The sequence below is a fragment of the Solea solea genome, chromosome 7 (genome assembly GCF_958295425.1).
Source record: "Solea solea chromosome 7, fSolSol10.1, whole genome shotgun sequence".
Taxonomy (NCBI): domain Eukaryota; kingdom Metazoa; phylum Chordata; class Actinopteri; order Pleuronectiformes; family Soleidae; genus Solea; species Solea solea.
In genome coordinates, this window is record NC_081140.1 from 25875664 (window position 1) to 25890510 (window position 14847).

At 41.8% G+C, this 14847-nt stretch overlaps 1 protein-coding gene across 3 annotated transcripts in view; it reads right to left on the reverse strand.

The window, feature by feature from the left end:
• robo1 (roundabout, axon guidance receptor, homolog 1 (Drosophila)) overlaps positions 1-14847 on the reverse strand; it is a 289424-nt gene that overhangs the window by 251711 nt on the left and 22866 nt on the right. For all 3 annotated transcript variants that reach the window (XM_058634726.1, XM_058634722.1, XM_058634721.1), the window contains exon 2: positions 4303-4427. In XM_058634726.1, the coding sequence (XP_058490709.1) occupies positions 4303-4423 (121 nt within the window). In that variant the 5' untranslated portion in view covers positions 4424-4427. The remainder of the gene's footprint in view (positions 1-4302; positions 4428-14847) is intronic.

The window sequence follows — 14847 nt, forward strand, 5'->3', positions numbered from 1 at the left end:
ACATTTTAAAAAATAATAAAAAAATATGAAATAAATATGTGCTTAAGTGTCCAATAAAACAATTTTAAAAAATAAAATGTACAAAATCTGCTATGATAACAATAATAATCATGAAAAGTTGCTGAAATCCAGCCAATTTATTCATTTATTTTTATTGTACATGGGCCGTTTTTTTGAGTTTCCATTAGGAATAGTTCCATGGGGTACCAATTCCTGGTCAAAATGATATGGTATGAACAGGGCAGAGCTAAACTGGCTCCACCCACAACAGTCAGCTGATTGGGGGCGACAGAATATGTCACTTCTGTGATTGAGGTGGATGCAAATTTCCTTTGAAAACCTATTTTATACTTTATATTTTATATTTTTGAACGTTTTTATATCACTGATGATTGTTTCGGAGTGGAATCTATGACGATTGGTCGCAGCTACTCTCATCTGATCTAAGATGGTTGCCAGGAAACCATTTACCTGATGAAGGGCTAGCTCCAAAAGTCTATAATAATAAATTCATCAGTGAAAGTTGGACGGTGTGTGTGTGTGAGTTTCTTCTTCTGAGTCACTGCTGTCCCACACACCTCTCTCTGTTGAAATAGATGTGCCTAAAGTATTCTGGGTTTTTTCTGTCTTAATCTCTTTGTCCTTTCCCACTCTTTTCTGCCATATACAGATTACGTATCATAGCACTGGAATTCAGAGTGATAGCTGCCGCTCACGGAGGAGCGAGCGCAGTTTGACGTGTGCTCCTCCAGATAAAGAAAGAGGACAACTTTCGACGAGCAGCAACAGAAACATTGCAGTTTTTCCTCCAGATAACAGTTACTACCTTTAATCAATAACAGTGAACTTCATACTGTGCTTTAGTGGACAAGAGAACACATATAGTCCTCTTTGAAGTAAAGGCTACTTTGGCTATATTATATAGTTGTTATTATTCTGCCTCTGTTTGGTCTCCATGAACAGAAATGACTTATCAGACTTGATTCAGGGAGCATTTGTGTGTATACAGCTGCAAGACAGGACAGGGGTGGACAGGGACACAAAGCATTTATCCTGTTAAAGGTGGGATGGGAGGTCATTTTCTTACCGTCAAACTGTCATCGACCCTCCCCTCCCCCCATGTACGTACACCTCTTTGTGCAGTACTCGCGCTTGCCCGGAAGACAGCGCCAGAGTTCATGCTAGCTTGCTAAATCCAACGAGAAAGTGGCAGCAGCGTTATGACAGAAAAAGCTGCCAACAACAGGTGACGGTCTCAAAGGAAAGACGTTTTTTGGGGAAAAGCTACTGCCAAGAAAAAGGCTGATGCAGAACAATCCAAGACCAGAGTGAACGTCGGTGCTGCGTTCGAACGGTGGCTCTGTTTCTACTGGACAGGCGGGACTTTATGTCTCTGTGATCTTTTGCGAGTATTTGTTGTTTTTCGGCACCATGTTGTCATTTGAACCAGTATCCAAATAAGTTAGCGTCAACCCAAAAGTACCGAAGGTTAGCGATGCTGCGCAGTCAGCGCTCGTGAATCTGTGTTCGTTGCGCGTTCCTGTGCTCTGGAGGCGTGGCTTCGGTGGGAGGTCTGAAGAAAAGGGGGCTTGGACTTTTTTTTTAAGCAGCAGCTGAAGCATTTTGTGGGAACTTCTTTGTGTTTTACGTCAACCTCTGTTTGTCTTGATATAAAACCAATGCCTTCCTGTCGCCGGGCGACACAAGATCCAAACGTCTTCATCATTCTGTGAATTCATTTGACTGAATATTTTGAACATCACAGGAATTTGTTTACATTTATTTTAAGAAGAAGACGAAACTGTTCCGTTTAGCTACTTTAAAAACTTTGCGCGTAAATCAGACGGACTGTGATCCAGCGACCTAACCTCACCACCTCCTTTTGCAAAAGTGCTCCTGTGAAACAGTCAATTAAAGTCGCTGTCGCTCAGAAGGTATATGCATAAAACTAAAACCCAAGTCGTGCCTTGACATTTCCCTCTCGCTGAGAGACAATAGAGGGGAGAGAGCACGGCGCAGACAGAATTCCCGGCTCCCCAGCCCACATCTCGGTATTCATGACAGTCTCTTTACTGCGCTGACACTTTTGCAGAGAGTCAGAATCGTGACGCAGATTTGACATCGCTCTCAGGTGCAGGGGAACTGTCGCTGAAGCTTAAACACTTTGCTTGAGGCATGAAGCGCCTTCACAGAGACAATCTTCCTTTTTCAATCTTTTCTTCCTAACTCCAGTGCAGACGCAGACGCCGAAACATCCCGCTGCTCTTAAAGTTTTTATGGATATCGCTGTGTATTATTTCAGCTGCAGTGACAGCAGATTATTAAAAAAAAAAAAAAAAAGGTGACACGGATATAAGGAACACCTTTAGTCCTGGTGCTCTGTAGCATCCGTTTCTAGCCTTGAACTCAACTAGCTCCCTTTAGAAATGAGTTTCTGCCTCATTCGGACCAGGTTTTGGTCTCTATGAGGACTCCTAGTCATGACAAAGGTCAGCGTTTAAGACAGAGAAGGTCAGTAAACACACAACTATTCTTCTACTGCATTGATTTCCATTCATCTAACCTTAACCTAATTCAAATTTTAGCCCTAAACAAGCCTTAAAATATCCATCTGGATTTTTTTGTTTTGCTTATTTTAACCATAAAAGGGCCAGAAAATGTGCTTTTACCCATTTTCCCAGAATAACGTTCAATATCCGGCAGTTATTTTACAAATTACTGCATGTTATAAAAGTGTTTTTAAAGTCTTATTGAGAAAAAAAACACTGTATGAGTTTGAGTCTTTTTTTGTCTCAAATGTGCAAAAACAGGCCAAAAAAAAATGGAAACTATGTCCAGGCACTGACACTGATTCGCCAGCTTCCTGCAACAGCGCGAGTGGTGAAATTACCGTAATAACCACATGTCGGTTTCGATGTGCAACTTCTCAGCTTTCAGAAACAGTTGGAATTTTTCCGATAGCACATGCTGTCGCGTAATTCAGGTGTGCATCATCAACGCGTAACGCCCAGATTTGATGTGTGGAAGTATACCAGGGCCTTTAAAGGGTTAACCAGTTCCTTAGAAATTAGGTTCTGCCTTATTAACGACCAGGTTTTGGTTTCTTAAGAGTGCTACTGTACTGTAAAGGTATCAAATACACACACACACACACACACACCATTAAATCATAGCACAGGGAGCTTCACGCTGCCTTATGTGCTTGACACATAAACTCCATATAAAGATACGGTTTGCAAAAGAACAGAAAGAAGACGTGGTTTAAAGGAAATGAAAGAGAGGTGAAAAGGCAACAGAAAGAGGCAAAGGAGCCAGAACAGCTAATAACAGAAAGCAGTGGGTGTGAAACGCTCGGCTACGCAGCGCCGCATGGATCTGCCTTCCCTGTCTGAGGAGAGCTGTGTGTGTGTGTGTGTGTGTGTGGAAAGAGGAGTGAAACCAACGCTGTGGAACTGGTTCAGCACTCAACTGTGCTTTTTATTTTTTTATAACGTTCTTATCCGAGATAGAGACACATGACAACGTGACCGCAGTCATGACAGGTGTATCTTAAAGGATCTATGCAGAAAAGAATACATATAAGTAAAATAAGCTGTCGTCTTTATATATTACGTATGAAAGGCTTTCAAAAACAAATGATGGTCTAATTATAAAAGTAAGAAAATAATGAGAACCAGTTGCCATTTTCACTTTCTTCAAACAAAACATTAAAAAAAAAGAAAGAAATGAACTTACTCACTGACTCAGGGACATAAGTACATTTCAATAAAACTACATTAAAGTTTTGGTCGCGTTTATTTTTAACCGATATGACTCAACCGCGCAGAGAACTCCGCGTTCCCGACTCAAGGTCGCACATTAAAACTCGGAGAGACGGTTTCGGATACGGGCGTGATATTTGGCGCTAGGGGAATTCTTTGTACATTAGGTTTTTTCTTTAATGATAACATCACAGATAATTACCTCTGCCAAGGAGGTTTTGTTTTTGCCCAGGAAACTCGCACAGATAACAGTGGGTTTTGATGACATTCATTCTGCTGACGTAGGTTAAAGCCCATGGAAAAGAAATGACTAGATTTCAGCATCGATCCGAGACAAAACACAAGTTCCAACGAGAAGCACCGTTGTGAAGCAGTTACAAACCTGACGAGAGGGGAAAACAGCGTGTCATCAAGCTGTCAGATGCCAAACTACTGATGTAACTCCTCAAACTCTGAGGTTTACTACGACATGGAAACAACAAAGCTCACAACGTCAGACAGCGACGGACGCGCATGCCGGGTTATGTGTGTCACGTCTTACCTGGGACTAAAGGAGCCTCTTGAGTCTGCGCCAGTCGGAGGAGAACCATCATGAAGAGGGCTGTGACCCCTGACCTCGTGCCACGCATGGTGCTGCTCACTGTCCTGGCATCACTCAACATCAATCTGGAGGGAAGTGAGAAGAAAAGTGAGGAGCGGGATCAGTGATCGAGTTTCTTACACCAGAAAAGGACTTTGGTAGAAGTTGAAGTCACTTTTTGTTTTTTATATAATATTACTTAAGTAAAAGTCTTAAAGTATATGACATTTACTGGACTTATGTGATGAGTTAGGATTGAGCCGTGGTGGCTCAGCGGTAGGGCGAGTTGTCTTTCAACTGGAAAGTTGTGGGTTCAATCAATTGATGTTGCAGCGGTGTGTGAATGGGTGAAAAGTGAAGTGTAAAGCAGCTCATTAAGATTAGAAGAGCTCTAACTAAATACAGACCATAATACCAACTCTTCTCCTTCTGATTTTATTTGGTAGTAACAAAGATAGTTGGAGGAAATGTAGTGAAGTAAAAGTAAAAGTCGCAAGAAATATGATAAATAAAGTCAAGTCCTGATACTTGAATTTCGTACTTGAAGTATTTGTACTTTGTTACGTGATGTTTCCGGAGTGAAAAATGTGAAGTCGATGAGACGCCAGAATACAAGCGAAAACGGCGATTAACGAAAGCAACGTGACCATAATAAACCAAAACATCTCATTTCTGTCAACACTTTAAAGCATTAATGAACACGAAGCTGTCGAGACGCGCGCCGTCTCACTTCCCCATCGAGCTCCGCTGCGTTGTAATTATATAGCGGCGGAATCCATAACAAGAGAGTTCAGTGCTCCAACGTTACGGGAGATTGTGAATCGACTTCTTTTTTTCCCCCTTCATGCTAAACTTGTTTGTTTTCACGCGCACACACACAAAAAAACCCCACAGAAGCCTCTGTTTGAAATTGATTCCAGACAGGTGAGACAAAAGTGTCAGAGTTTAGTGGTGTGTGCAAGACGACGCTGCCACGCTGACACCGCCTGCGCGCGGTGACAGCGGCCGTCTGTATAGCATGGAAATAAATCGGAGGATTCTGGGGATCAGCCATCTGTGGAACAACCTGTTCACCCTTGTTTGATTACATCCAGCAGGCCACAGCAGGCTCGGCTGCTCCTTCTCCTGTATTCCTCTCTCTTCCTCTCCGTGTATATCTCTCTCTTCCTCGCGTTTCACACACTCCTCCCTGCACTGCTACGCACTATGATTTTTCCCTTTGCAGCCTCTTTTACCAGGCGTGACATACTCCTCGAATTGGATATGCTTCAGGTAAAATATGATGGACTGGCTTTATCACAAATTCCAAGGCGCTACACAGTGGAAGAGCCTTTTTTTGAGATGATGAAGAGCATTTAATATCGCCTCTTCAATAAATAAATAAATAAAGGTTTTTAAGTAGTAGACCGATGTGATAATAGAAGGAATGCTGTTAGCAAATGCTCAGAGTTGCACTGTAAACCACATTTTTCTCTCTGTAATACACATACAAGGAATGGTTCAATATCACTTTTTTTTACTGTCGGATACAAAGTGGACTTAGTCTTCTGGTTTGCTGGATGAGGCCGACTTGGAAGTAACAATATACTGAATAGCACTCAATTTGAATGGAAGTAAATGGGAAAGTGAGCCAAATATCTCAATCGCTAGTTGTGGATCTACAGTTCCCATTTAGTTCCCATGTCTGTGAATTTCTACTTGCAAAACCCTCAACATTATGATGATGCCACAACCGCAGCTGCCACTTGGTCCCAAAGCAGCATCACAACCTTTATTTCCTAACAAATATTCCATACAGTCTTTCACCTCTAGCTGTTGTATATGATATTTTGGCAGTTTCCATTTATAATAACCGCCGTTTCCAAAACACAATGCTCCAAATGCTGTGTGGAAGACATTTGCAGCCTTTACACATGTCCTGGGGGCCACACAGTGGTGCATTGTTGCCTCACAGCAAGAAGGTTGGTGGTTTGAGTACCAGTCTGGACCTGTCTGTGTGGAGTTTGCACGTTCTTCGTGTGTGTGCATGTCCAAAAACACCCATCTTCTACCTGAGGGTCGCTGGTGCCAATCCCGGCTGACATAGGACAAAAGGCAGGGTCACACCCTGGACACCAGTCCATCGCAGGGACACATAGAGACAAACAACCATCCACTCTCACTGACTCACAACTATGGTCATCACAAATCTTCATGTCTTTGGAGAAAACCAATGCTGTCCAAGAACATCCATCCATCCATCCATCTTCTACTGCTTTATCCTCCACAAGAGGGTCATGGGGGGTGCTGGTGCCAATCCCAGCTGACATAGGGTGATAGGTGGGGTCCACCCTGGACAGAGGGCCAGTCCATGGCACAGGGCCAGATATAGAGACAAACAACCATTCACCTTAGGTCAATTTAGAGTGTCCAATTTGCCTAATCCCCCAAATCTGCATGTCTTTAGACTGTGGGAGGAAACCGGAGAACCCGGAGAACACCCACGCACACACTGGGAGAACATGCAAACTCCATGCAGAAAGGCCCTTGTTCCAACCAGGACTCGCAGCCCCCTGGGTCTTCTTTGTCCAAAAACATGCAGAGGTTAATTTACCTTATCATCTAAATTGTCTGTGGGTGTCAATGAGTGGTAGTTCATCTCTATGTTGGCTGCGCAATGGAATGGGTGGACCCTGCCTTTTGCCCTACGTCAGCTGGGATTGGCAGCGTCATATGTGGAGGATACAGCGGTAGACGATGGATCAATGAACATATAAAGGGTTTACAGATCAGAATTTACTTTACACCCCTAACAAATATGCTTGTACAATGTTCTCTTTCCATTAATGGGGTGGCTGTGATGGGGGGTCATTATCCAAGTGAAGGGTTGGGGTTTGATCCCCCGATGATTTCCTGGGCAAGACGCCCAAACCCCACATTACTGACAGCAGCATTGACTGCGGTAGTATAGTTATTATTATTATATAATACATTCAGTATTATATAACATGTGCTCCGTGAATCTGTAAATGAATGAGCGTGACTGGGTGAATGTAGTACCTCGAGTGGTCCCCAAGACTAAAGCAGCCATCTCAAGACAGACCGTTTACCGCATGTGTTAAATGTCCCTTTAATTCCCCCCCAAACCTTTACATTCATACAAAACCAAATGAGCCAATTATTTTTCACTTTGTCACAGCTCCTTCTTTTTTATGCCACCCACCTCTTCTCTCTCTGCCTCTCTCACTCCTCTGTGTAATAGGTTTGAAAGAGAAAGAGGGCACTGGCATACCAATTTACTCTTTTTTTTCCCTTTTCCCAATCTTATCTGCAGGTACTCAGCGGACACTCTAGCTCCTCTTTATATGCATTTCTTGGTCTCAGAATTAGAAGGGGCTCCCGACAAGCCCGTCTATCAGATCTCAACTATGGGGAGCTCGTTGCCGCGGTGAGTGTTATCAGCCCTCTCTCTTGCCTCCAGTGTCACAGCAGAGCTGAAGAATTACCTGTTGTATTTGGACAATTGCTCCATTTGCATTTGGTAATGGCGAACGTGTTCCCTCACCAAATGTCTATGATAAAGAAGCCAAACATTCTAGAACGTGCACCTCCACAATGACCAGTCGAACCAGCAGCAGCACACCGAGTCTTGCTGCTGCTGGAGGAAGAGGAGCGGACTGGGTTCACCCATTTTTCTTGATAATAGTGTCAGATAAACACTGCATCATCCCTTCGCAGGCAATCTGATAAATACCCAATTACCAGCCAGGAGATGGCTGTGACAAGTGGACACTAGGGGTCTTTGGTGTAGGGAATGTGGCGGTGAGACGGGCCTCCTTAACCCAGAGGCAAATGTTGCGGAGGAAGGACTCTCCGGTTCAGCTCATCACCCTGCTCCGTTTGATTAATGAAAGAAGGTGGACGAGAGATAACGGAAGATTTATTCCAGCGCTACCCTCTGGAAAACCACAAACACGTACGTGAAGATGCATCACGGTGCAATCAATGGCCATTTCTCCGTCGCCGCTACTAAGCCGGCCTCCGTCAAAGGAAATGAGCGTGTTTTACACGGCGCGGTTTCAGCGGCTTCCTCACGCTTTGGCGACCAATTCTGCCGGAGAGGAACGAAAAGGCCCTTATTGTCCGTCCTTATCTGACTCAGTAACTGTCGAAGGGACTGAGGCCAATTAATCAGCGATGACAATAGGCATTGCTGCTGCCTCACTGACCAACTCCCACAAAGACAGGAACCATCAGCAGAGCAGCCCACTAATTGATTTTTTTGGACGTCTGCTAATCCAAGACGCTGTCATTTAGAACGTGTGGTTTCTCATCATGACAGAGGTCAGACGGTGGTGGAGAATGGAACTTTTCCACTCGGTCTCGCTGATGACAGAAGTTCCTCGGATGCACCGATGACGGACAATGCCCACGAAGCGGGGCGAGAGGGAGGTGAATTATTTAAAAACCAGGGTTTCGAGGTAAGTTCTGGAGAGGGGACTCTTGAGAATAAGAATGAACTTCTTATTACCTCTGACTGGAACCTCTACACCCTCACTGCTTAATCCGTTTCTCTTTCATCTCTTCTCTGCCTTTGAGCCTCTGGAGCACACTTGCACATTCTTCACACTAAAAGACCAAACGAAAGGCAGAGGAGGAAGCAAAGGCAGAAGGACACGGCGAAAAAGCAGAGAGTAAAACAGTCCAAACATTCAAAAGAATGTTTTTTGAATAGCGTCTATGTGTGTAGCAGCTCTCCTGTGAGAAAAGGGCTGCATGCTTTCACAACGAATGTGTGTGTGTCTCTCTTTTCATTTAAGCACACATGTTAACTAATGAGAGCATTCACACTTGGCTGTGTGAGACACACATCTCCCAAGAATAGACCTATTTTTCATATAAGCCATGCAGATGTACTGTGTTTTTTTCTAATTCAGTCAATATAAATCATAGCAGAAGCTGAGGAGAGACGAGTTAGGTTTCCGTTACCTGCAAAACCTAAATATCGCAATAAAAAACTGGCAATGGAAATACGTAAACGTGTAATAGAAACACTTTTTTTTTTGCATTTACACGTCATCGACATCATTGGACATGGTGTGGGGGCGTCACATGACCAGTTCACTTCAGATGACATGTCGTTTACGCGCTGCTTTCGTCGTCTGGTGAAAACAATCAGTGGCAGCGATCGAGGTAACTGTTTCAAAAACATCTTCCTCGAAGTTGAACGTCACTGTACGACGAGAGTTTGCGAGAAAAATGGGATGTCGCGAGACGAGAATTGCTGTTATATTGCTGTTAGAATAAACTGTTATATTTAGATTCAGTTAAGTTCCTTTTATTGACCTGTATTCTGCTCAAGATTTATATTACTTTCCCCCTTTTCTGTCAGTGTTTATATTTTGCTGAATAAAAGCATTTCTCCAGATATTGCATGTTCTTTTCTCTGTTGCATTTACTCCACAGACTTCCAGGTTTCGGCAATTCTGTGTCCATCTATATGGTATTTTTCGCCACGACCTTGTACACGCGTAGGTACTCGATGTGGAAAAAAAATTAAGCATAAAAGGCGGCGGATGGGGAACGTGCACATGCTAAAACATGTGCATGCCTCACGGCCATTAAGACGTTAGTGGCATTAGCGCACTAATTAAGAAACACATGTACACATGAAACACACTGGTAACATTTACAATAAGGTAATCTAATGATGAATTAATCATTAGATAATAGTTAAATTATCATTAATTATCATTTAGCCTATGACCATTGTAAACTAAGCATCAGTTAGTAGCTAATAATCACTTAACTAATAACTAAACATAAAATGACCTAATCATAAGTATATATTCAACTAAGCATTAACTAGCCAATAACTGATGATCAAATTAATAAACTCATTTTACTTGACGATTAGTTAAAAGTGTTACCACTAAATTTGACACCATTGTTACAACTGACACTGAAAACTATTTAGGCGATGGTGGATCAGTGGTAGAGTGAGTTGTCTTTCAACTTGAAGGTTCTGGGTTCGATTTCCGGCTTCGCTAGTCTGCGTGCCGGTGTGTCCTTGGGTAAGACACTTAACCCCACGTTGCTCCTGACGTGATGAATATGAAAGCGTGAGTGAATGAGTGTGAATGGGTGAATGGCAAACCCATAGTGTAAAGCAGCTTTAGAGTCATCAAGGGAAAGTGCTATAATGAATAAAGACCATTCACCATCACAATCTGTATGTGAAAACTAATATATTTTAACCTATTTAAATTTAATGGGAGCATAAATATCTAAAATCTGCACTTAATAACTTGACCAAATTCAAATTTACACTCAGTAAAATGACCTCAACTCACACATTCACATGTAACTATCATGCAAGAACTAAGGGGGTTTTGTAGACACACAAACAGAGCGTGCCTTTGTCGTGTTGTGCTATGTCCGCGTCATGTTTTGACGTATGGCTCCGGCACCTCACGAGCACTCCGTCCTCCATGTCACCATGGCTACTCCTCCCTCATATAACTGCCGACAGACACTTACTTAGGCGTCTCCACATGCGAGCACTACATTATGCTCCGTCACTTCATTACAATAAAAGGATTAACCTGTGTGGCATCTGTAACGTGATCGCTGCATGGGAGGCTGGACAACACGAGGCTGAACGTGTCTCTCATGCTACTAATCACCTGTGGTCTTAGAGGGGGAGAGACAGTTTGGACAGACGGGGAAAAGACACAAATATGAAGTCTTTAGAATGTCCGAGGCACACATTCATTCCACAGGGAGTGAGTTCCGCTGTCCTAGTTTTTGCTTATATCATCAGCGGCATACAAAAAATATATAAGCATGAATTCAGAGATTAAAGTCTGGCTTTTTTTTCAGAATTCTGACTTTAATCTCAGAATTATGACTTTTTATTCCCAGAATTATGACTTTAATCTCGCAATTCGGATTTTTTTCTGATATTAATGTCAGAATTATGACTTTTTTTCAGAATGATGACTTTAATCTCAGAAAAAAAATCATAATTCTGAGATTAAAGTCAGAATTCTGAGATTATTCTGACCTCTAAATTCAGAATTATGACTTTAATCTCAGAAAAAAGTCATAATTCTGAGATTAAAGTTACACTTTTTTCCTCAGAATTCATGCTGTTTGTGGCACTAATACTCTTCCGTACTCTTCCGTAGTCATGTATAATGGACTGGTCACATAAACGTTTTTACTGGTTAATTCCTTACGCCAATGAACGTTTTATAATGTGGAAAAGACGTTAAAATTGCCACGAGGCATAAAGACTCTTCTTCTTCATCAAAAAGTGTCAAAACGATGATATGAGGGGGAGAAAAAAAACAAAACAAATTACAATAAATGAGACGGAGGTGAACGCGCCGCAGTGTGACTGCAGAGATGAGCTCGGTCACATGAGGCCTCACCACAGTGATCCGTCTTCTCATGAATGTGATCTGTGATAAATTAAAAGCTGATTATTTCCTGGAGGGAGAAGCCAAGCACTCGCGCCCCCCCCCCCAAAAAAAAACCCCACCATTGCACCCCATCCCTCTTCCTCCTCCTCCCCCCTGACACTGTTGGTGATGGATTAGTCCACGCGCTTGCACTGTGGACCTCTCCCCACTGACTGCACAGCCTCGGACGCCACAGGCCTAAGTGCCTCCCATCAAGATGCCATCGATGACAACTCTTAATTTATTTGAATAAATGCTCGGGCATCTCTTTAAAGGACAATTCCATTTATTTCACGAGACAGATGGATGACTCTTTGATTTTGCTAAAGTAGCATTACCGTAAGAGCGTCCAATCTTTTTAGCACTTATACTGGAGGGAAAAAAAATGCCAATGATTTTTATTTTGACAGGAAAATGGACCCTTTATTAAACAAAAAATAAAAAATAAATGTTGTATAAGAGCAGCTGGTTCTGTATGTTTTAACTGATGACCATTTTATGATTAAATGCAAGAGTTTTATAATAACAAATAATGCACAGTTAAATAAACATTTACTGAGCAACACGTGTGTGAGTTGTTGCTACAATCTGATATGATATGAATATTTTAAATAAAAATACATGTAAATAAACTGGATATTAAATATGTGGAATAGGTCGGCAAAAACTATCAAATCAGCACTTATCTCTTTTACAAGGGAAACAGTACAAGTCAGAAACACAGAGACGAACTTTAAAATTTGCTAAAAAAAAATAAAACATTAGAACACAGACAAGCCTGAACTCTGAGTGTTAAAGTTATTCAGGGTTAATAGATTTTAAATTTGAAGATCAGACTGCAAACTATACCAACTCCTAAATCCAGAAAAATTAAGATTACGACTTCCACATTTACTTCCACAAGTAAAAACATGGTTTAATATTAGGCCAATTAATTACAGTCTACCAATGCTGTTTATTCAAGAAAAGCAAATGTCAGCCTGACTAATCCGTCCACGTCGAGTTTCATGATTCAAACAAAAGTTATCCTGTGTTACATTTAGTCACTGCATTATAATACGCAGTGAGAGCAGCGTGACAGGCTGATTCCCAATGAGCAATGTCTCTCAGTGAAAGCGCCTGATTGCAGTCAGAGAGCACGAGGCGGCTTCACGTTCCGTTAGGGAGCTCAGGTGCGACGCTCCTGAGCCGCCGCGAAGCCCAGCTTTTTACATTACAGGCCCATTCACATGTGTCTGAAGCATTTTTCCTGGGTCGGCATCATTTGGATGGCCAACGGTGGCAATTTGTCTGCGGTGATTGGGTCTGCCCGGGCGGGAACAAAGGCGGTCACTCGCACCTATTGTGCTCTTTTGTGTCCCATATGTCAGAAGTCGGCGGCACAAACAATGCGGCGACAATATTCATTATCTGCACTAGAATCACTGTCATTATCGGCCCCCCCCAATCATTGCTCTAATTACAAAAGTTGCTTTGTAAGCAGGTGGATCACGCAATGTTAATCACACCCACGCACAACGTGGCCAGCGCATGTTCAAATGCCACTCGCTATTGTGCCGCGCACAAATGCAGCACGCGCTCCACCCTCCGCCACACGCAGAGCGATGCCAAGTCCCACTGCGGCTGATTTAAAACCCTCATGGTCACAATTACACTCTTGTCATTAATATCACCTCAATATTAATAGCCGTAATAAATCACTCTTAACCAGATTATGCGACATAAACCAATACGTCCGTGTGCGCGGCAGTAATTGATGAACCTCCGCCTATAAACTTGTCAATCTCATGAGTTAATTTTAACTATACGCCAACGGCCGGAGGAAGCTGAGCTGCAGATATTCGCTGAGATTTATGACTATTTGATATGATAAAATGTGGCTGAAATGTTGAAAATAAGTCTCATCAGATCAGCGGATATTGACAGTTATCGCTATAAAATGTCAGATCTTAAAAGAGTGATTCTGCCTCAGGCTGAAATTTGAAGAAAAACGCTTTATTGTGCGGCTTAAAACTTATTTAAAACATTTCAGATATTATTTAAATGGCAATAATGACTTTGCAGTGCACTTTGTTTATACTGTGTATGTGTATGTGTCATTGTAAATGTTGTTTGTGTTTGAAATAAAAAAAACTATCTATCTATTGGACAGCAGCTAGTTAACTACAAAGCTAGCTAGATATAGCATCTATCTATCTATCTATTGGATAGCAGCTAGCTAACTACAAACCTAGCTAGATATAGCATCTATCTATCTATCTATTGGACAGCAGCTAGTTAACTACAAAGCTAGCTTGATATAGCATCTATCTATCTATCTATTGGATAGCAGCTAGCTAACTACAAACCTAGCTAGATATAGCATCTATCTATCTATCTATTGGACAGCAGCTAGCAAACTATCTATCTATCTATCTATTGGATAGCAGCTAGCTAACTACAAACCTAGCTATATATAGCATCTATCTATCTATCTATCTATCTATCTATTGGACAGCAGCTAGCAATCTACAAAGCTAGCTAGATATAGCATCTATCTATCTATCTATTGGATAGCAGCTAGCTAACTACAAACCTAGCTAGATATAGCATCTAGCTATCTATCTATCTATTGGATAGCAGCTAGCTAACTACAAACCTAGCTAGATATAGCATCTATCTATCTATCTATCTATCTATCTATTGGATAGCAGCTAGCTAACTACAAACCAACTAGATATAGCATCTATCTATCTATCTATTGGACAGCAGCTAGCAAACTTCAAAGCTAGCTAGATATAGCATCTATGTATCTATCTATCTATCTACCTATCTATCTATCTATCTGTCTATCTGTCTATCTGTCTATCTAAAACATATTGAGATTTTAACGTTGGTGATAATGATGTTACTTCGAGAGCTCAATGTTTTCTCAGGTGCTACTTGTTATAAAAATGTTTGAGAACCACTGTTATAGTGGAGAACTACGTAATATTATTGATAAAGCACTTTTCTGAACTGAAAAAGAAATCGATGGAAACTCAAAAAACACAATCCACAACAAATTGTTGTGGATTGGAAG